General features: G+C 36.9%; 1 protein-coding gene across 3 annotated transcripts in view; it reads right to left on the bottom strand.

Annotated features, from left to right (window-relative positions):
* Nucleotides 1–23,016, bottom strand: part of LOC126363070 (choline transporter-like protein 4) — a 243,910-nt gene that overhangs the window by 132,338 nt on the left and 88,556 nt on the right. For all 3 annotated transcript variants that reach the window (XM_050007935.1, XM_050007936.1, XM_050007937.1), the window contains one exon: nt 16,933–17,045. In XM_050007935.1, the coding sequence (XP_049863892.1) occupies nt 16,933–17,045 (113 nt within the window). The remainder of the gene's footprint in view (nt 1–16,932; nt 17,046–23,016) is intronic.

Genomic DNA, 23,016 nt, shown 5'->3' with positions numbered 1-23,016 from the left:
TAGTACTCACTCATTAAAATTTCAATCTACATTACGTCTTTCAATTCCTTACATGACATTCAAATAACTTACACAGAAAGACTTCCTTATACTTACATCTACAAAAGGGTGATCAAAAAGTTTTCATTTGCGGGCATTACTGCAGCAAATGTGCAATGCAGCATGACTCCAGAGCAGGTATATAAGCAAGGCTTGGTGTGGCATTCGTGCCCTTCTGAGTGACGTGCACTAAATGCCGAAATGTGAACTATGGCAACACTATTACCAAATGTGACCAAACAGGACCAATGTGCTGTTATTCTTTTCTTGGCTGCTAAAGAACAAACACTGATAGGCATCCACTGGATAATGGAGAGTGCGTACAGTGAAGCACGTCTATTGAAAGCAACATTGTGAAATGGTATATCAAGTTCCATGCTGCTCACAATTTCACACAAGACACTGGTAAATGTGAGAAACAAAAGTTATGCCAACTCATGTGTAAGAAACTCGAACAGCTGCCCTATAGTCCTGATCTCTCCTCATGTGATTATCATGTCTTTATTCCCTCAAAAAGACCTTGAAGGGTCGATATTCCTGTCAGGTGAGGATGTCCAGGTAGCAGGCTTCTACCTGGTGCATCACTGGGGCTATTGCCAATGCCTACAGTGATTTTACCTGACTGGCATACCAGTTCTGGACTGTAAGGCTTACAGATGGAAACTTCCTGATCACGTCTTTATATTAGGTGTTAACAAATTACTTTTTTTTCAGAAATGCTTTTCTTATTATTGCAATCTATGTTTTATGTCTTCTCTACTTTAGTTATCATCAGTTATTTTGCTGGTCAAATAGGAAAATTCATCTACTACTTTTAGTGTCTCATTTCCTAATTAATTCCCACCCTCAGAATCACCTGATTTAATTCCACTACATTCTATTACTCTTCTATTAATTTTATTGGTGCTCATCTTACAACCTCTTTTCAAGACACCATCCATTCCATTCAACTGTTCTTCCAATGTCCTTTGCTGCATCACAAAGAATTACAATGTCAACAGCACATGTGAAAGTTTTTATTTTTTTTCCATGAATCTTTATTCCATTTCCAAATTTCTTGTTTCCTTTACTGCTTGCTCATTGTGCAGTTTGAATAACACCATTGGTAGTCTGCAACCCTGCTTCACCCAGCTCTCAATCACTGCTTACCTTTCATGCCCCTAACAAAACTCCTCTTGTTTTAGACAACATTTTATTTTCTAAAGTTAAATTTCACTGGGACTTGATGCAGACAAAATTCGCTGCTTTAAGCAACATTGTAGAATACAATAGCATTGAGTAAGAAGCAAGCTCTGACAAAGACATTCATGATGAACAGACACAATGGTGTGATAGTGAATCACTTGATTTGGGGGAGGCACATGAGCTTCAAGAACAAATTGAGCTTGGTGATTGATACATAGGGGAACCACAGGTGTTCTGGCTCAGAATTTTACATATTAAATATTAGTTATCAAAGTTCATTTTTGGTATAGCAAATACTAGGAGCAGCTTACGGGTAATCAGAAGTTTAACACAACAATACTACTCTGCAGTAAATTAATTAAATCAATAGACAAATCAATATTGTTAAGCTGCTGACAATATGCAAACAGCTACGAAGTTTTATGAAGTATGCAAGAGATTTTGGCTGCTCATCAATCTCACCAGTCAGTGATAGGATATACCAGGAGCCTGCTTTTATGTAATAGTCAGCAATAGAATGTACTTAGAGCTTGTTCTTCTGAGATTGTTGGTTTTACCGTGCACTCAAATGTAATCAACTTTTTGAGATGAATTATTTATGTTTATTTAATTGTAAGTGTTTTACAGTGTTCACTAATAAAGGACTTATTTCAAGTAAATTAGCTACCCACACATCCACATGTACTCACAGGTCACCTGCTTGCATCTTCTGGCGCACCCTGTGTGCTACAAGAGCTGCTTTGAGAGATGACATCAACAAAAGATCCACATAAAAAAGGTTGAAGGAAATCCTATGTACTGATTCATTAAAATATTCCAGGAAAGAGTTAGCTTAACTAGCACAGTCTCATGTGCGAAGGTATGAACAGTAATACTGTATGGCAACTACACCTTTTTCTATAGCCTCATGACTAAACTGAGAAACTTTGATGGAGGTTTAGAACTGTGTATGGATCTTGCACCATTGACTCTTGTAACTGTCATCCAGTTTCTGTGTAAGTTGTAGATAACCTTTTGTTGCCTATATATTATCTCTGCTATCTTCAGAATTTCCCATCAAAAGCACAAGAAGAAATGTTTCAAGTATATTCTTAGGCTTCTTCTAGTAAGCAGCAATGCATAATCATTAGTCTGTATCCTCAGTGTGACAGCAACACTTTTTACTCACAAACATCAGTGTTACAGTGAATCTCAGTCACAACTGGTTGCAGAAAATACAAATGATTGTTCCACACAGTCTTGTTTCCTAAACTTAGCCAGCATGGCCAGAATTAACAAACATGTCAATGAGTACTTAGCATTCCTGTCTGGAAAGTTGGATGCAGAATGACTATTGCTGCAAGAAAGCCAAACAACTGATCTTTATTTAAGAATTTGACAGTGGAGGTGCTGTCTTCCCATGTACAAAACTGGGAACATAGATTCTATTAATATTATATGCTCCCAGTACATTGTTTTTTTTTTGCTTTCTGGCTGATATGGGCACAGCTGCCCCCTCATTCAATTTACAGGTATACCAGCAATAAGGAGCATCATCTTTACAGCCCATTTGAATGGATGATGCCATACCATTGATAATCCTCATTATACCCACGTGACAGGGTAACTGCAAGTGGTGAGGAAACAGCATCTCTGGCCAGAAAAACACGTGGGTCTGTCGGCCAACCAATTTAAAGCAAAGTGGCCACAGACTCTTTAATCACTGCTGTTTGAAAACTAATGTGTTCCCTTCCATAGCAAACTTAAATATTGATGATGATTCTGCACTGGAGCAGTTCTTTAGGCAGTTCCTGTTATGACTGGTCCTGCTTGGGATCTGAATATAGCATCATTCCATCCACTGCTCTTAAGTTCTATTTTGACAAACTATTCTGCCAAGAGACTGATTTAATCCACTCCTATGAATAGAGTAGTTTTCACCACAGTAATTCAAGTGGTGTTAATTTAGATTGTTTTCACTGCAGTCCTGGAAAATGTACAAGTTCTGTAACTCTTATGAACTATGTGTCATTATTTAAGCTTTGGTGTATTTGAAAAAGCGTTTACAAATTACTTTTGTGATCTAAACAAGGGTTACAAAAGGATTCACAAAGTTAATCTCCAGTACTATTATTTTTATTGAAATACAGGATCTTTGTCAAAAGTCTGCAATAGGTTTGAGTTCAAGCTACGGCACACAAATCAGTTCCATGTTTGTGTCACCATTAGTCCAACAGCTACCACAAAATTTTGTAGGGATCAGTAAGTTCCGTTTATTCACAAAGAATCACTTAAAACTGTACAGATTATAAGAAATGTGAATTACTGTAGACATTTCAGCTACTGATTCAGTCACATCCACAGTACTCTTAAGCAAACCAAACAGATCATTAAGAACTTGTGCAGAGTTTTGAAGTATGATTAATGCATAAACAATAAGGCACACATACTTAATTCCATGCCTGGATGAACTTTTAATCTAAATTAGCAATCTGAAAATATTTTTCTAAAACTGGCATAGCAGATGCCTAATTCTTACCTCCCATAGATGAGGAATCAAGGAGAGTTAGCTGTAGTAAATATGTCTATTAAGCTTTATCAGTACTATAAGTTAACCTTTGGAATATTGTAATGGAACTGGTCAACAAGCCTATTTTCAGCATAATCCAGAACATAAGGTACACACATGTAATGGGAGTACCTGATATGCTCAGACAACAAGACTACCCAATACACAAAAATACTTCATACCTGATATGCTCATACAACAAGACTACCCAATACACAAAAATACTTCAGTAATCATATGAATTTTAGTTTCCATTGTTATGAATGGGTAAACCATAGAAAAATTTTTCACTTAGGTACAAATATACTAAAATGTATAACAAAATATTCCAAAATGTGGTTACTTTAGATTTGAGAGCAATTTTTCAAATGGTTCAAACCTATAAGTGGCTCTCAAATGAAAATGAGAGATGGAAAAAAGTACATAAGCTGCTTACTATCTCAAAAGTAATTACCATAACTGTTAATACTTATATCTCACTGTGAGAGAAGATGACCAATGACATCATGTAAAATATCTGTGGGTGCCTACAAAAAGGTGGTTGTACGCAGGCATGCACATCTTCATCCATCTTCATCCAGAGCAGATTGATGGCCACAAATGTCTTTCTTCAGAGCACCAAAGCTGTGAAAATCACTGGGTGAGAGATTGGGACTATATGGGAGATGTGTATAGTCTTTCAAAAAACTACTGTAGTGTAGTTGAAACAACCTTGGCAACAGGTGGTCTGGCAGTATTGTGCATCAGAATTATGTGATCCTTCAACGTGCTTGCATGTTTGACTTGATTTTGCTCTTCAATTTCTCCAAAGTAAAAAAGCCCATGAATGTTGACAGGTGGCATAATTATGTTCCTGGATAATGCCCACCCACATCTTGCCAAGGTTGTTTTGACAACACTGCAGAAGTTTTGCTGGGAAGCCCTTTTACATCCTCCATACAGTTCCAGTCTCTCCCCATGAGATTTGCATATTTTGGAAGCCCTGAAGAAAGACATTAATGGCCCTTGATTTGCTTTGGACAAAGTGGTGCACACCTCGGATTAATCATGGTTTCATAGGGAACAGTAAACATTATCCACGAGAGCACTGACCATCTTGTCTCACAGTGAGATAAATGCATTAACAATTATGGTGACTATTTTCTAAACAGTAAACAGTTTACTTACTTTTTCCATCTGTGTTGTTTTCATTTAACTGCCCCTTTCATTATTATTGTTATAGTTCTTCTTCTTCATCATCATCATCATCATCTTCTTCTTCTTCTTCTTATTATTATTATTATTTAAATAAATATTTGATTCTTATTTGAAGGCTTCTCCATTGTAAATATTGTCTAATATTACTGATTCATAAATTGTATCTTTTGATGCTAAAAATCAATATGTAATTGTAGCATCTTTGAGTTGTGATGTGACATGACCACTGTTAGTCACTTTGAATAGGAACTGGCTTTTGTGCTGATGTGCTGCTTCACATTTTATACTGTACTTGCCAAAGGTTCATGTATTGTACTGTGATGGAAGTTGTAAGAGGTTGTAAGGAAATTACTATTCTATTCTGAAGTGTCATTGAAGCTTAAATGCCTTTTTTTTTTACACAGAGGAGATAATCCCAGTAGCAAGTTTATTCTGAGTACACAGTTTGAAGTTAACCATATCACCCTCCACCATGCAGGGGTTGTGTACTTCTAGATGAACCAACAAGACAATGAAGACATCTAATTCAAAAAATGAGATAAGTAATATAATAATTGCTAACTAATTCTATTCATAACAAATAATGCATGAACAATTCTACCAGTTTCTCTTACTAGAAAATGTATTATGTAAAGAAATGTAATGAATGGAATTGAGAGGTCTGCAATCAAAAATTGCTAACTTTAAGCAGAAGTAAAGAGATAAGCTGGTTTAAATATCAAGTATTCCAACAACACACCAAAAGTTTCCGTAATACCTAAAATGTCATTTTGTTTTGGTGTGTGGACTGTTTAATCATAATATTGAGATAAGAATGAATCAAAAATTCTATCTGAATAAGCTCAGTACTTAGCTCACTATGCTGGATGAGGCATGTTTAAAATGCAACTCAGACAAATGCAATTACTTTCAAGAACAGGTAGACTACCTTTGGCATATTTGACTACTGGTATGAAAAGCACCTCACCTACTAATGCTCATGTGCAAGCAATTGAAGCATTATAGTCCACAAAAAACTTAATTCACTTGCAGGCCTTTTTCAGAAAGTTACAGTTCTATAATAAATCTATTCCCAATGCTGCACATCAGCTAAATAGCATTCACCATGAAGGTGATCCATTTCAATGGTTGGCAGATTGCAAATCACTATTTCAAACTCTTAAAACAATTTATGCTTTTTACGATGTCTTGTGAGATTCACATCAGGTAAGCAGCTGGTGCTGGGAAAGACAAACACATACAGGATAGGTACTACTGCTACACAAAAATAAACATGCTAGAGAACACAATTACGTATTTTCATTTAAAATACTATATTTAACTCAAGTGAAAAAGTGGTACTTGTTATCACAGATCTGGTGCAAATATCCCTCGTATATCTCTATAGTGTAAAATGTATCTTTGTTACTGACATAAACTTGTATCTCTCGGTGAGGTTGCTGTTGAAAGTTTGTGAAGTGGTGCTTGACTCAGAGGCAGTGACTTCAAATCCTAGTGGTGGAAGAAATTTCCATTGCTACACTCTATTCATTGTACATTTAACACAGAGGTAAACATTTCACAATGTATTCCTCTGAATTTGTTGTTGGTTCATTGGTATCTACTTCCTGAAGAATGGAAATAACACCCTCTTGGCTACAATTAGTATTGTATGCTTGCAATGGTGAGGCAGAATGAGATGTGGAATATTCAAATGACAGAAATATGCATTTTAGCACTTACAAGACTGCAGTTGAGTGAATAAGAACATAGTTTCATAAGAGCAAGATCTCTGCATCAATTCCTGCTGCTATTACTTTTTTTCATTCCCACATAATAGTAACAACAGGTTTATTATGACTGTGCAAATTATCAATATTTGGTGATACAATTATTATTTACATAACATTTATCCTGGAAAAAAGAAAAATCTTTTTTCGTATGGAGATTTGAAATAAAAAAGCTTTCAATCAGTTCAGTATAGTCATTTCATTTCATTTATATTACTGTATCTACGTTTTTGACAAGTAGAATATGTAACCTATCATATATTGCACAAATCAAGATAATACTGATTGCAGAACTATGGAAAACAATAACTGCTATGGCATACAGCACATGTGATGAATGCTGAATTTTTGCATCAGTATGATTTTTCAACATGTATATTACAAAAAAACTTGGTTTATATTCATAAATGATTCTTGTTTGTCACACAAGTGAGCAGCAAGCATACCACACACAATGAAGCATATCACAGAATATTGGTACAGATGACTAGTGGTGTATGATAGGTCAAATTTTTATACAATTTCCTCTAGATGCCATCTGACTATTGTGTTTAATGACGTACATGCAATTTTGTAGTCACTTTATAAGGTTCTTCACCTGCATGTGAAAATAAAAATTGCAAGGCAGCACCAGTGAAGTACATTTGGGAGCGATTATCTTAATACTATATGTTGCAAAATAATACGAGAATGAAAAAAAAGTACCAATAGACAGATTCAACCCAGGGACCTCACTCTTATGAAACTATTTGCCTACTCACTTAGCTGCAGACTCCTTAAATACTGTCAACCATAAAAAGTATATAAGTGCAATTAAAATTTTCAGGCTCCATTTCCTCAAAAATGGTTGAGAGTTGTGTCTTCCTGTCTATATTTGTTGAAGTCCTAGTCGTGCCCTACACATCCTGTCAATATGAATCAAATCAGTGAGGGGACGTTTGTACAGTCCCCTTTTAACATTTTTACAGAGAACACATCATTGGAAATGGTCTTACCTTTTTTATAAGCTCTTACAAAACAATGCTGAATAATAAAAGAAGTTTGGCTGACTTGTTACATGCCCATCAGCCATGGAAGCTGATAATACTCATGATTCCACAGATGTTCACTGGCACCAAATGCTTATACATATGTCTGTCCAGAGAGTAGCAGTCTGGGTCAGACTGTACAGAAGCCAGCTGGACTTGATACCAGCAACCATACAGATGGAGCAGACATCTGTGCAAGAGAGCCTTTCAGCGTTGCTGTAACCAGATATGCCCACAGTGGTCTTACTAACCAAAAGCCTTTCTGCCAATAGAGAATGACCTGATGGTCTCACTGCAGAGACAGTCAAAATAACCTGAGTGCCTGCCTAGCCTACTCTCTTCCTTAACCAGCTTTATGAATACAGTGCTGCCCCCCTGCGAAATCCCCCCCAGTCAATGGGCCTATTAAGAAGGATGATGATCTGAAGTAACTATAGTTGACTGAGGTTGAAGTAAATAAAATAGAAGGAAACTTCCACATGGGAAAAATATATTAAAAACAAAGATTCCAAGACTTACCAAGCGGGAAAGCGCCGGTAGACAGGCACAATAAAATAACACACAAATACACACACAAAATTTCAAGCTTTCGCAACCGGCGGTTGCTTCGTCAGGAAAGAGGGAAGGAGAAGGAAAGATGAAAGGATGTGGGTTTTAAGGGAGAGGGTAAGGAGTCATTCCAATCCCAGGAGCGGAAAGACTTACCTTAGGGGGAAAAAAGGATAGGTATATACTCGTACACACACACACACACACAAATCCATCCATACATATACAGACACAAGCAGACATTGTGTGTTATTTTATTGTGCCTGCCTACCAGCGCTTTCCTGCTTGCTAAGGTTGAAGTCATAGACCTAAGATCTGTGTTGTGGCGGGGATGGGGGTGGGGGGTCAGGGTGGCATTCTGTTGTGATAGATAGTAATGCCAGTGATCCTGAAGCAATGATGCAGGACAGGTTATGTGATAAATGATAATGTGGGTCACACCTCTGACTTTGGAGTGGTCATAAGTTAGGCACACAGAGATCAGGCTCTCATTCTAAAATGTGCCTGGCTCAATTGCCATTGCTACAAAGAACATTGCTGTATTCTGGACTGCAGTTTGCCTTTGATTTGATAGTACTGCTACATGACGGTATTGAGTTTTGCATATTGTAAATGTAGAATAAGCTACACTATAAATAATGCACAGATGATACCCCCTAACAAATGAAGGAATGGAACACGTAATCACATGGTATGGAAACAACGAACAATGTATAAAAGCATACAAGAGCTCTTAGAACATGATACAATAATAGTGGAAGAGACACACTTGCCACAACACATTCTGTTTCCTGATAAGCTGTTAGATCATTGACAGTCTGCATGACAGAATTTGTTGTGTGAGTTTGGTAACCTCCTATCACTGGACAACATGGATAGCAAACTCAGAATTCAAACTGAAGCCACCTATTGATTTATGTCCATACATTAGCTTATGAATTACTAATATTTATTATTCAGATAAATATATCTGTAAGTACATTTGATCAGAATGTGGAAGTAGGTTTATTATAGGTTACACAATAGTATATCAGAAAGTTTGGCCATATTTACAGGATACAGGAGTATTTAAAGGAGCTGCAATTGATACTGAACATTTTTTACTGGGATCTGAGATTAAGCTTCCTAGTAGGTTTCTGAGGAAAAAATGAACAAGTCAGAAAAATAATAGCCCAATTTTTAAACAGTTTTAGAACAATCTGGAAACAGACATCTGCTTCAGATGAAAATGCAGAATTTTGTCAGAGATAAAACAGGAGTGGAACAAGTTAAAGGAAAATTTAATTAACCCTACTAAGGAAATACTTGGAACATAAAAACTAAAAAAACCAAATCAGTTAAAATTACAGAATGATGAACTCAAGTAAGCTATAATTTAAATAAAAACTATATCTGATTTGGATCAATGGTAAGAAAGTGGAAGAAAAGGTACAGTACATAAAGCAAAGAGCAGTAGTTCACAAACTTGATAGCAGAGGTAGCTGAGAAAGAAATGTTAAAAGACTAGAATGTGATTTAACTGCAGCTCAAAAGTTTGGATTCAAAATATTCAAAAAATTGCACATTGAAATCAATGAGAATGCAGAGATAGACATAATACCAGGAAGGGAATGCTTACAGTACTACAAGCAGCTATTAGTGAAGAAAGATGAGCCCCACTATCCAAATACTATGAATGTTGGAGAATACAATGTTGGAGAATACAATGAGAGATTTTGAAATTAGCTGAAACATGGCCAGAACCAGGAAGGCTAGAGCCACAAGTAGAATAAATCTGGAACTTACAAAATATGCCCATTAAATGTATAAAAGTTATTTGTACAGTTGGTGAATGATATTTGTTGGTTTGGGAAAATTCCTGAGAAATGGAGGATAACAATAATTATAAGTACGCACAAGAAAGGAGACAAGAAAGAATGCTCAATATAAATTTAAATGCTGCTTATACAATATATTCGTCTACAATTAAAAGGAAACTCCATGTTCTCCTAGAAGACAGTGAAAGTGCTTTACAAGAAAACGTGTTTAAATTAAATAATGTTCTACAAACTTGGAGTCAAGACATATGACAACAAATAAACTTGAAAATGACAATGACAGAAGAGATTAGGCACTACAAAAGAAAAATGGTGTGACCAAATTAAAACGATTTTCCTTGAGCACCTGTCATGGCAAACATTACATTTCAACCAAGCTGGAAGATGGAATATGAGATGGCCAATGAACAGATGGAGACAACAGTTTTGTTAAATTCCTTTGGTTTGAGAATGGTTCAACACACACTTCTTGAAATGGAAGAGTAAGAAGAAGAAGAAGAAGAAGATGAAGAAGAAGAAGAAGACAGAGAAGAAGAAATACAACTACAATCACTTTAATGTGATAAAAATCATTAATGTGGTATTAGGTGCCATACTAAGAATGTATATAGCTGCTAATAAATGAATACTTATGGATGTGTAGAGAAATGGCACTTTGTGTCCATCTTCAACTGGGTGTCAAGCTGTAATGGTTGGTAAACTGTTAACTACCACTTATGACACTGTAACAGTTGTATTTCACTCACGGTGTTTTGCTTCACAAAATAACCATCTACTGCACATTTCACAGTTGCATGATAATGTTATTATATTCAATGTCAAGTAATAGTTTGGATGAAGCTTTCACAACCCTTATCTGTTACATTCAGATAATCAGAGGATTGCAAAAATACACGGGTAAGTACAACCATATGAATAACAGCAAGCACCATATTTCCAGTTTAAGTATTGTGGTATTTTGTAATAGTATACAATCTAAATCATACATAATTAACACTTTCCTGATACCACAGGTTCTGATGAGATTTTAATACAGCTATCAATATTTGTGAAAGCTGCAAGACCAAGGAGGATAGTGTGGTTGAAATAACTTTATACTAGATATTACTTAAATGACAATGCACAAATGATTGGGATACAGAACTATATAAGATCTCAAAGAATACTGTCAAACACTGGGAAATTAAAGTGGCACAGATAAACTTGTTGCGACAAATTATATTTGCAATACAGTCCCTTAGGTGAGACATCAGTATTGTGTGAAGCACGCACAGGCCTTAGGTTAATCAGAAACTCTGAATGTTGTGATATGGAATAAAATGTTGGCTGGGTATGTTTCTATGGTATTTGAGTGGTTTACAATTCATTTGTTAGAGGACTATTCGGAATCAGTGGTTGACTACACATGTTTCAGAGATGTTCGATGGGCAATGCATTAGGCAAAAGTGCAAGGTAGCTACACTTCTTCAAAGAAGACTGGGCATAGCATCCTACTGAAATATGGCATATGGAGTTTGAAATATGGCGTATGGAGTTGCCTGAAAAAGAGGAGTACCCAAGGCTCTAAATTTTCCGTGGTGTAGTGGTTAATGTTCAGTTCGCTCTCAGTACATATGAGTGGAGACCACATGTTGTATCCAATCATGTTCCAAACCATTATGCTCTATCAAAACTAAGGCCTCACACTCTGTTTCTTGAAACCTGCTTGTCCCTTGGAGTTACTCCAAAAGACCTAACACTGAAAGTCCCTGTTTCTGGATGTAATCCTGATCTACATCAGGCTCTTTTATTTTCAAATACAGCAATCTTTTGCTCTTACTAGGCTAATCTGTGACCCATATGCCTCTACCAGACTTCTCTCTTACTACAACATCCTGCAGTTATCTGCCCCTCATGCTTCTTTGAATGGTATCATCTGCCAAGCCAACTTCAAACTGCAACAACATGCCAGATTTCACCTCAAAAGCTATCCCACCTTCTCCTAAACTACCTGAACAGTAATGTTTCCCTTCCTGTAGATTAGATTAGATTAGATTAATACTAGTTCCATGGATCATGAATACGATATTTCGTAATGATGTGGAACGAGTCAAATTTTCCAATACATGACATAATTAAGTTACTTTAACAACATATTTAAGATAACATAACAACTTTTTTTTATTTTTTTTGGGTTTTTTATTTTTTTCCTCTGCAGCTCACTAAACAGCCACACCATCAACCACCCCACCTCTTCTGCAAACATCCACAGCTCGTGTCTCACAGTCGAGTTCTCGCTTCCCAAGCATGGGGTCCTGGGTTTGATTCCCGGCAGGTCAGGGATTTTCACCTGCCTTGAGGTGACTGGGTGTTTGTGTTGTCCTCATCATTAATGAAAATGGAGAGACTGGACTGAGCAAAGGTTGGGAATTTGTACAGGTGCCAATAATCATGCAGTTGAGCACTCCACAAACCAAACATCTTCATCATCATCACATCTTCTACAAACTGAGCTTGGCCAATGTCCTTAACATCCAAGAGCCTTCACCACTGTGTCCCAGACCAAGAGTAACTCATTATCACAAGAAACAGTCACAACAGTACAGTGTCCTTAACCTCTCATCTAAAGCACTCTCTCCTCCTGAATTATCTGTATTGTCTAAGGGTCTCACTTTCAGCCCTAAACCTGCATTTGATTATGGTGCTTGGTGAAGGGCCTACTTTTCTTCACATGTAAGATCCATTGAAAATATCACTTTTCAACCTAATCCCATAACCTTTCAGACAGCAAACCTGACACTTAACCCTACCTTGAACAGTTAAAACCATGATCCCAACATGATATGCTGCCACTACCTCAAAATCATCCCTTCCAAGAATTCTTTGCATTGAACATTGCTTCACAACCCTACCTCAGGCCCCTACAACATGACCTTAACCTGTTCTCTGCAGAGCTCCAGACTCTATGCACCCTAAAAGCTGATTACTCCATCATTATCCTCCCAGCAGACAAAGGATCTACCACTGTAGTACTTGACTGAAAGGAGTATGATACTGAAGGTCTACACCAGCTGTCTGACATCTCTACATACAGCGTCTGCCATCAAGATCCCATCCCCATGATTCAAATTGACCTGCAGCCCCTCCTTAAAGCCTCAGGCCCTCACAAGGTCTAACACCTCAATCAATAGAACTTCTCACCACACTAAAACCATGCACCCCAACCTTTTACGTTCTTCCTAATTTTGGAGCACACCACATGACACTCATTGTTATCCAGCTCTGGAGTGTGTTACACAGCCACTTTTACAGGGCCATGACTTCCTAAAATCATGCCCTGAAATGAGATCCATTCCACCTGAAATTTTGCTCACCACACCTAGAATAGTTTTCTGTAACCCTCCCAATCTCCACAATATTCCTGTCAGACCCTATGATCCTTCTGCAACCACTTGCCTACCCTACAGTTTCCACCACTGTGACCATCCCTGCTCCAAGACTTTTACTGTAAAGGGAGAGCCACCTGTGAAACGACACACGACATATACCAGTGGTTATGTAAATGTTGTTCAGCATGACTACCACCAAATTATCAATTAGGAGAAATGGGCATAGGTAGAGTGTTTATTCTGGCAACTCACAATATCCTGTTGTGAAGCATGCTCTACAACACGATAATCGTGATCTCGGCACCTGTTACACCACCTGTCTGGATTCTTCCCTCAGACACCAGTTTCTCAGAACTCCACAGGTGGGAACTAGCACTACAACATGTCCTTGGTTCTTGCAACCCAGCTGTCCTTAATTTACTTTAATTTCTTTCATCTCAGCATTTTTTCAGCAACTACTATTTGCTTCACTCTGTTTTAGTTTTCTATGTATTTCTTGTCTTACCCACCTATTTTTCACTGACCCCTTCCCATCTGTTACATACACTCTTCTTAACTCATGCATGATGTTCAAACAGTAATATCTGTCTGCATATTACCATGGCTCTCAGGTTTTCAAATCTCGTCTGATGCTGTTCCCAACAATCAGTCTTTCCTTCTCATCCCGTGCAGTAAGTCTCCCACAGTTCTGGGTGACTTTCATAAAATCTACCGCTTTTCCTAGACCAGTCCTTTTCCTTCACCTCTCTTGCTTTCCCTTCAAACCTTCTGTCTAAAGAAGGAGCCACTGGCTCCAAAAGCTTGCCAATTACAGCTCTCTTTTATGTGCGTGTTCTGCCACCGTGTCATGAGTAGATTTTTTATCTATCCAATTGAACTATTTTGTCAATATTTGATGGTTTTCACTGTTATATTAAACCATTATGCTACGCATTCATCCATAATCCTGCTCAACTAAGCAGGCTGCCATACTGCACACATCATAGTAGCATCCAACATGTACATTACCATCACTCTATGGCAGATTGAAAAGGAACTCTTCCAGTACATTTTATCATTCAGCATGCGAGTGATAGGTCTCCCATGCTCATTGTAATAAGAGGCAATTCTGATTTCTGATTTCTGAACAAGACATTCCAGTGCAGTGTCTTTTCAGTCCAGACCATAGGATATGGTATTCAACCACTGATGCAGAGAGGGCTATAACCATTGCATTATATCAATATCAGTCCAATACTGTGGATGAAGCTATGCTGCCACTTAGAGCCTTAAAAAGAAGGTATGAAATATTCAATTTCACTTCGGTGAATGAATCTATATACATGCTCAACACTTCATATGACCCACCTCTATCAATTGCTTTCACACAAATGTCACTGCCACAGCAGCACATTATGATTGTATCAATTTAAATGTCATCATATAATCAGACAATGGAAAGCCCAGGATGGAATAATAATCTTATGAAAAGGAGAAACTGCTACTCACCATTTAGAGGAGACACTGGGTAACAGACAGGCACAATGAAAAGACTTCCATACATTCATCTTTTGAAGTACAAAACACACACACACACACACACACACACACACACACACACACACACACACACAAGCACAACTCACATGATCAATGATTGTGACCACTGTAGCCAGCAGGAGGTGGAGGGAGAAAAGTTCTTTTAGAGGAGCCAAAAAATATATCTTTTGATATAGTTTATGGTACAGTTTGGTATATGTACATCATACACACGATCACATAAAGGCACTAATTGCATTCATCATGGGTTATAAATAATAGAAACATTATGTTTAGTTTTTTGTCAGGTACAATATGCAAGTATATTTAAGAACCTTCAACATTGCACCGCGTCAGCAATCGTATGTTAATATATTAATGGACTGAGATCCGCCTCGATTGCGAAAAAACATCTAGTGTTTACCTAGGTTTCGGTGTAGATAACTACACCTTCTTCAGAACAATAAACTCAAAAGTGTCTATAAAGACCTTTGTCAGTAATTAAAAGCTCAGCATAGCTATATATTTATAAAAGAAAAAGATGACACATAAAAGTACATGTGAACAAAGTCAAAAGAATAACTTAACTTAATGGTGTACACTCCACCTCACATCAGCATGTGTTCGATGGGCCGTGTCCCGTCGCAAACTCACTGACACGGCCCATCGAACACATGCTGATGTGAGGTGGAGTGTACACCATTAAGTTAAGTTATTCTTTTGACTTTGTTCACATGTACTTTTATGTGTCATCTTTTTCTTTTATAAATATATAGCTATGCTGAGCTTTTAATTACTGACAAAGGTCTTTATAGACACTATTGAGTTTATTGTTCTGAAGAAGGTGTAGTTATCTACACCGAAACCTAGGTAAACACTAGGTGTTTTTTCGCAATCAAGGCAGATCTCAGTCCATTAATATATGCAAGTATATTATTTTCCAGTAAAAGGTTTATGATCTCATTGTTTAGCTGAAAAAGGGAGAGTCCTAAAAAACAAAGAGAACTCTTTATTTAAATGTTTCTCACTGTAGTATTAATTATATGACCTGTTAAGTACACAATGTGCAAATTTCTAATTGCAGACATTTAACTGAAAAGAATTCCAGATAGAATTTTGTTATTCAAAAAGAAAATATTTGTTACCTGATTAATAAAGATACAAACAATTAGTTCAGGTGAAAACATTTCATTAAAGAACATTCATCAAGGTGGTTAGTAAACAAACTTATAAATCTACAAAGATTGGCCTAACTATGTAATTAATATAAATTACAATAACTTTTGTACCATAACATTAAAACTTTAGAACTAAAAAAAGTTTTATTTGTTTATAACGGAGGTCCTAATTGAAAAGTATTGCAGTTAGAAAAGATCAAGCTTTAAGAAATTTTTGGCACACATGAGAAAACTATGTGAAGATGCATAATGTGCCAACCAGGTAGTAACATGTTTCCTTACATTTTAGAGATTATGTGCAGTGAGTCACTACTTGTTGAAATGTAAACACAAGGTCAGTCTTTCAAATATTATGACTTCTCATAAATATAAGTTAATTGCAATGTTTATTATCAAGATGTGACTGCAAAGGTGTCATTCTGGAGGAGAATACATAGCAAAGAAATATATAAAGGAAAGTTTCAATCTTAAGTATGAAAACCTGCCCCATAAAGATACTGACACCAATGGTTACCTAGGACTATTCCACTAGACCATGAGAGGATGTTTAGTAGGTCTGTTAGCGTCCTCCCCCCAGTGAAAACTACATTGCGCAATAGTACTTGTTTACCAAACCAGAAGTGAACTAATAATGAATCACAATTCATGTACTATTTAACAACATTCAACTACACGCAGAGATTTTGAAGAATGAAGTACTGATGTTTTATATAGCTAATTTGGTAAGTATACTTACATGTGTCAAATTTTGTGTAATAGTTTGGCCATCAATAAACTCTTCCACATCAACTCCTGCTCTCTTCAATAATGTAGAGTTGATCTTAGGTACTGGCAGACACCTTTTACCAACTGCAAAGAAAAAATAGTTCTGAATTTTAAACCAGTGAGCAAGGTTTATATTAAGATACTTCTTTAAGCAATAACTCAGAATATTAAAACCAGTCAAGTATGTTAAACTAGAGTACTAAGAGAATACATTATATCATTTTATTCTGTTGAAACATAGACCAACAAAAATCCAACATCACAATAGTTGTATTACAGCTTTTCTAAAAATTTTTCAAGTCTCTTTTAAACCAACCAACCATTGGTTTGATGCAGCTCTCCACGCCACTCTATCCTGTGTGAGCCTCTTCATCTCTGAGTAACTACTGCAACCTACATCCTTCTGAATCTGCTTAGCGTTTTCAGATCTTGGTCTCCCTCTACAATATTTACCCTCCACGCTTCCTCCAATACTAAATTGGTGTTCCCTTCATGCCTCAGGATGTGCCCTACCAACCAATCCCTTCTTCTACTCAAGTCATGCCACAAATTCCTGTTCTCTCCAATTCTATTCAGTAACTCCTCATTAATTACGCGATCTGTCATCTAATCCTCAGCATTCTTCAGTAGCACCACATTTCAAAAGTTTCATTCTTGTCTTGTCTAAACTAATTATCATCCATGTTTCACTTCCATACATGGCTACACTCCATACAAATGCTTTTAGTTAGGACTTCCTGATACTTAAATCTATACTCAATGTTAGCAAATTTTTCTTCTTCACAAACGCTTTCCTTGCTATAGAAATAAGTATTACTCCACATTGTGTATTATCAAGTGACAGTTTTTGTGATATTTGAAGAGAATAAAATTGAAAAATGTGCATTTCAGAGCCAAGAAATGAGTTTGAAGTCTTCTCAAGAATACATTTTGGCTTCAGCTTCAGAAGGTAAGTAACAAAAAGGAGGGAGGGGTGGGGAAGGGGGGGTCACACATCGTAATCAGATATGAGGGTGGTTCAGGAAGTAATCACTGTTCTAGTGTGGTGCTCGTATTTGCATGTGGAGCACCACCATTGTCACTTCTGAATGTTCTCTGATTCAATAAATGTCCAGCTGTGGAAGTATGAACTTCATTCTTTCATGTATTCACTTGTTAGAACCCCAAAACACGAGCACTATAATAGAATGTCCCGCAAAATGCAAAGTGTGAGCAGTAATAAGATTTCTCTCAGCACAAAACACTTCAGCAGCAAACATTCATCTCTACATGTGTACTGTATAATGTTCAAACTGTGAAACTTTGAAGAAATACAAGTGAGCCATCCTAAACAAATGTCATGGTATGCTGATATTTGGTGTTGCGTTTGTTCATGAAAACATTCCTCCTCAAAAATCGCAAAAAACTCTTAGAGGATTTGAACCAGTTCAAATGGGACATTTTTTACTATCCCTCATACAGTTGTGATTTGGCGCCAGGAGATTATCATCCCTTCACTTACACGAAGAGGTGGCTTGAATTGCAGCATTTCAGTGACGACGACAAACTTCAAAATGTTGTGAAAGGTTTACTACTTGTCCAGCTAGAAGTATTTTATGAGGAAGGAATTTTTAAACTAGTGAACAGTTATTATCATAACTAGTTACAGTTACAGTTATTATCATAACTAGTTTAAATTTAAATATTTACGTAAAAAGCAAAAAGCTGTAGTTTTGAGATGTAGATGATAGAAGAAAAAAATTGTAGGCCAGTTTTTTTTTTCTTTTCTTTTATTTAGAGCCAAATGGAGGTTAATTTCTGAAATAGACAACCTGCCTCAGGAACCACAGTGGCTGACTGCTTCAAAGAAAACTTGGAGTACATCATGAGTATGTTTCCTGATCACGCTACAATAGGGGGAGACTTTAGTTTTCCAGGTATTAAACATGGAAGTCATACAAAATGGGGTAACTGTCCTGGGTGGAAATTTCAGGGGGCACCAGATTCACATTCTTGAAGAAGAAAACCTTGTTTCACAAACTGTCCCCTATCCAGCACATATTGTCTATCAATTATTCTTATGAATATAATAGAGGGAAACATTCCACGTGGGAAAAATATATCTAAAAACAAATATGATGTGACTTACGCAACGAAAGCGCTGGCAGGTCGATAGACACACAAACAAACACAAACACACACACAAAATTCAAGCTTTTGCAACCAACGGTTGCTTCATCAGGAAAGAGGGAAGGAGAGGGAAAGACGAAAGGATGTGGGTTTTAAGGGAGAGGGTAAGGAGTCATTCCAATCCTGGGAGCGGAAAGACTTACCTTAGGGGAAAAAAAGGACAGGTATACACTCGCACACACACACACACACACACACACACACACACACACACACACACACACACACGCACACACACACACACATATCCATCCGCACATACACAGACACAAGCAAACATTTGTAAAGGTAAAGAGTTGGGGCAGATGGGAACTTGCCCTTCAATATATCCTCTCTTCTCGTTATCCACCAGGCCTCAATCTCCGCTAATTTCAAGTTGCCGCCACTCATACCTCACCTGTCTTTCAACAACATCTTTGCCTCCACACTTCCACCTCAACTTACATCTCTGCCCTTACTCTTTGCCTTTAAATATGTCTGCTTGTGTCTGTGTATGTATGGATGGATATGTGTGTGTGTGTGTGTGTGTGTGTGTGTGTGTGTGTGTGTGTGTGTGTGCGCGCGCGAGTATATACCTATCCTTTTTTCCCCCTAAGGTAAGTCTTTCCGCTCCCGGGATTGAAATGACTCCTTACCCTCTCCCTTAAAACCCACATCCTTTCATCTTTCCTTTTCCTTCCCTCTTTCCTGACGAAGCAGCCGCCGGTTGCGAAAGCTCGAAATTCTGTGTGTGTGTTTTATTCATTGTGCCTATCTACCGGCGCTTTCCCGCTTGGTAAGTCTTGGAATCTTTGTTTTTAATATATTTTTCCCATGTGGAAGTTTCTTTCTATTTTATATAATGGAACATATTTAACAGCAAATACTGCATTGCTTTTATTTATGAGACAGCAGATGAAATTATTACCAAACTACTCATAACTTTGAACCTCGAAAAAACAACATAATGCCATAAAGTTCAGAAGAACAACTCAACAAACGAAAATTTCAAAAAAGCATTTATCCTGTCTCATTTAACAAAACCTGCAGAAATGGAATCTGTTGTACTAGCATCATGATCTATGAGAACATGTACAAGTTCCAGACATGAAAGCTGATTCCAGTTTAAAAGCAATTCTTAAACTCACATTTTGCAATGTTCCTTTCTATGTCATAGGTTTGTATAGATCCCCCTGTGGAAATTTTGATGCTCTGCTGAAATCACTTGATGGAGTTATAAGTAAATTAATGTCAGGTCGTATAAGTGCAAATCTTGTCACACTGAGAGATCTGAACATCAACACTTTACATGATGGCCACGAAAGCAAATGTTTTGAAGATTGTATCCTGTCTTATGGGGCTAAAGGTCTTCTTGGTCTAGTACCCACCAGAATAGGTAATACACATAGTAGTTCAATTGATCATGTTATCACAAATTTTGACTACATCACCTCTCAGAACATTTAGGCCAAACACTTGTGCTAAAATGCAATACCAAATACAAACCAAGAAAAATTTAAGAGCACAGGCGAATACTATCTGTAAAGAGCATTGCTACACTGAGATGTAGTTTAAGCCAGGACTCATGGGAATCAGTTATTACTGCCATTGGGATCAACAATAAATGGAACATGTTCACAGAAATTCTGGCTGAGCACTTAGATAGAGTCATGGTATTAAAAAAAAGTGGACATTCAGAAAAATCAACTTTAAAATCAAAACCTGTGCCATTAGATTTTAAAACAAAAGAGCTGAAAGAAAAAAGGAAAACATGCATAGCTTACATAGACTGACTAAATCAGAGCCACATAAATAATTCTACAAGTAGTACAAATATAAGTATCGCAAAAAAGAATAAAAGCAGGATGAATTAGCCAACAGATACAAGATTCAGATAATGTTCCAAAGACTTGCTGGACAATTGTAAATAAAATCAGAAAAAAATGAAACAGAAACAAAAATTAATAATGTACAATTAACTGTGAATAATGATGATATCTCTGATCCCCCTCCAGTCAGCAATATTTTTGATAATTACTTCATAGATTCCGTCAAAAATGGTCTCTCTATGAAACAAGATAGACAGCACAGTAAGAAACACAACCGCAGTACACTACCCACACTAAGTAAATATGACAGTCTGCAGCTTATTGATAGCCTAAGAAACAAACAATCAGCAGTATTAGATGAAATTTCTCCATATCTATTGAAGAAATGCAAACATGAACTAATGAAACCATTAGTTTATTAATAAACCATGTTCTCAAAAACAGTGTGTTTCCTGACAAGTTGCTACTGGGTATAGTTAAACCATTACACAACAAGGGGGAAATAAAGCACGTACAGAACTACAGACCCATTGCCCTAATCTCAACTTTCAGCAAACTGATAGAGTAAATAATGTTTTTAAAAAAAATTCTGGAACATTACAACAATGCTGACATTTTAGGTGATTTCCAGTATGGTTTCAGAAGAGATCGAAGTACCACCCCAGCAGCTGTACAATTTGTCCACCATATACCTGAAAAAATAAATGAAAAATTCCAAGCAACAGGAGTACTTCTGGACCTCTCAAAGATATGTGATAGATTACATCATGGTGTGCATTTATCAAAAATTGCAAAGAGTGGTGTCACTGGAAAACTCATGCAATTGCTAGAAACATATTTAAAGGGTAGGCAACAGTGCATAAAGGTTACATACTCTAATGGAGAAATACTGGAGAGGAGAAGGTCAAGTATAAGAAACATACAATTTGGTATTCCCCAGGGCACCATTTTAGGTCCAGTCCTATTCATACACTAAGTAAATGATTTCCCAAGTTCTCTTGACAATAAGCAATTGATCACTATATATGGAGACAATACATGTGGTGTCTGCTGGGCAGACAGTGAGTCCTGCCTAGTTGAAGAAATACATAACGTTAATGAAAAGTCTAGAGCTCACTTTGAAAAAGACAATCTGAAAGCAAACATAGAAAAAACGAATATTATTCATTTTAAACCAAGTGGCCCAAACAGACAAAAAACTGTGACTGATGAAACACCTGTACAGATTGTTAATTCTTAGGTTTATGCATAGATGATGAACTTTCGTGAAAGCAGCAAGCTGATTATGTCTGTAAAAAAATAACACCCGGTCTATATGTGTTAAGAAGATTATCACTGTATCTTAATTCTGAAACCCTAAGGACTGCATATTATGAATTAGTGTACTCTTCCTTGTCTTATGGAACAGCACTGTAGTGTGGGACATACCAAACTAATATAAAAATGGTTTTCATAAGCAGAAGTGAGCCTTGAAGATCATAGAAAAAGTTAATCCAGGAACTTCTTGCAAACCCCTATTCATTAGACACAATATTCTCACAGTTTATGCCATGTATATACTAGAAACTATAATGCTAGTGAAAGAAGACACAAAGCTTACAAAAAGAAACATGGATATTCACAACTATGAAACAAGGCATAGAAAAGACTTTCATATGTTTAACAGAAAATTAACAGTGAAAAGCCCCTATGTCAACGAAGCTGTTTTTAATAACTTGTTACCAAACAAAGTTAAGATATTGACAGGGCATACTTTTAAAGAGCAAGTCGAGCAGTGGTTTATCCAAAACTGCCCTTCTTACTTGAATTTATCATGAATTGTAATGTAATAAGAAATAATATAGAAGGGTTGACTAAAAAGTAATGGCTCCACCTTCATAACTCTTCAACAGTTGGCAGCATTGGTATCCAGCAGGTACGGGCTTGTTCCATAGCCTCTTCTCTACAGCTCCAGTTTGCAGGAATCCTTAGCACTGAACAGCTGTGTTGTTACAGTGTAAATTATGGAACACTGCACTAACGGTCAGTCAATGTGATTTAAGCAATGTGCAGTCATTGAATTCTTGACAGCAGAAGGT

Source organism: Schistocerca gregaria, chromosome 1 (assembly GCF_023897955.1).
Source record: "Schistocerca gregaria isolate iqSchGreg1 chromosome 1, iqSchGreg1.2, whole genome shotgun sequence".
NCBI lineage: Eukaryota > Metazoa > Arthropoda > Insecta > Orthoptera > Acrididae > Schistocerca > Schistocerca gregaria.
Note: the sequence above shows the minus strand (reverse complement) of the source record. Positions and strands in the feature narration are given on the sequence as shown.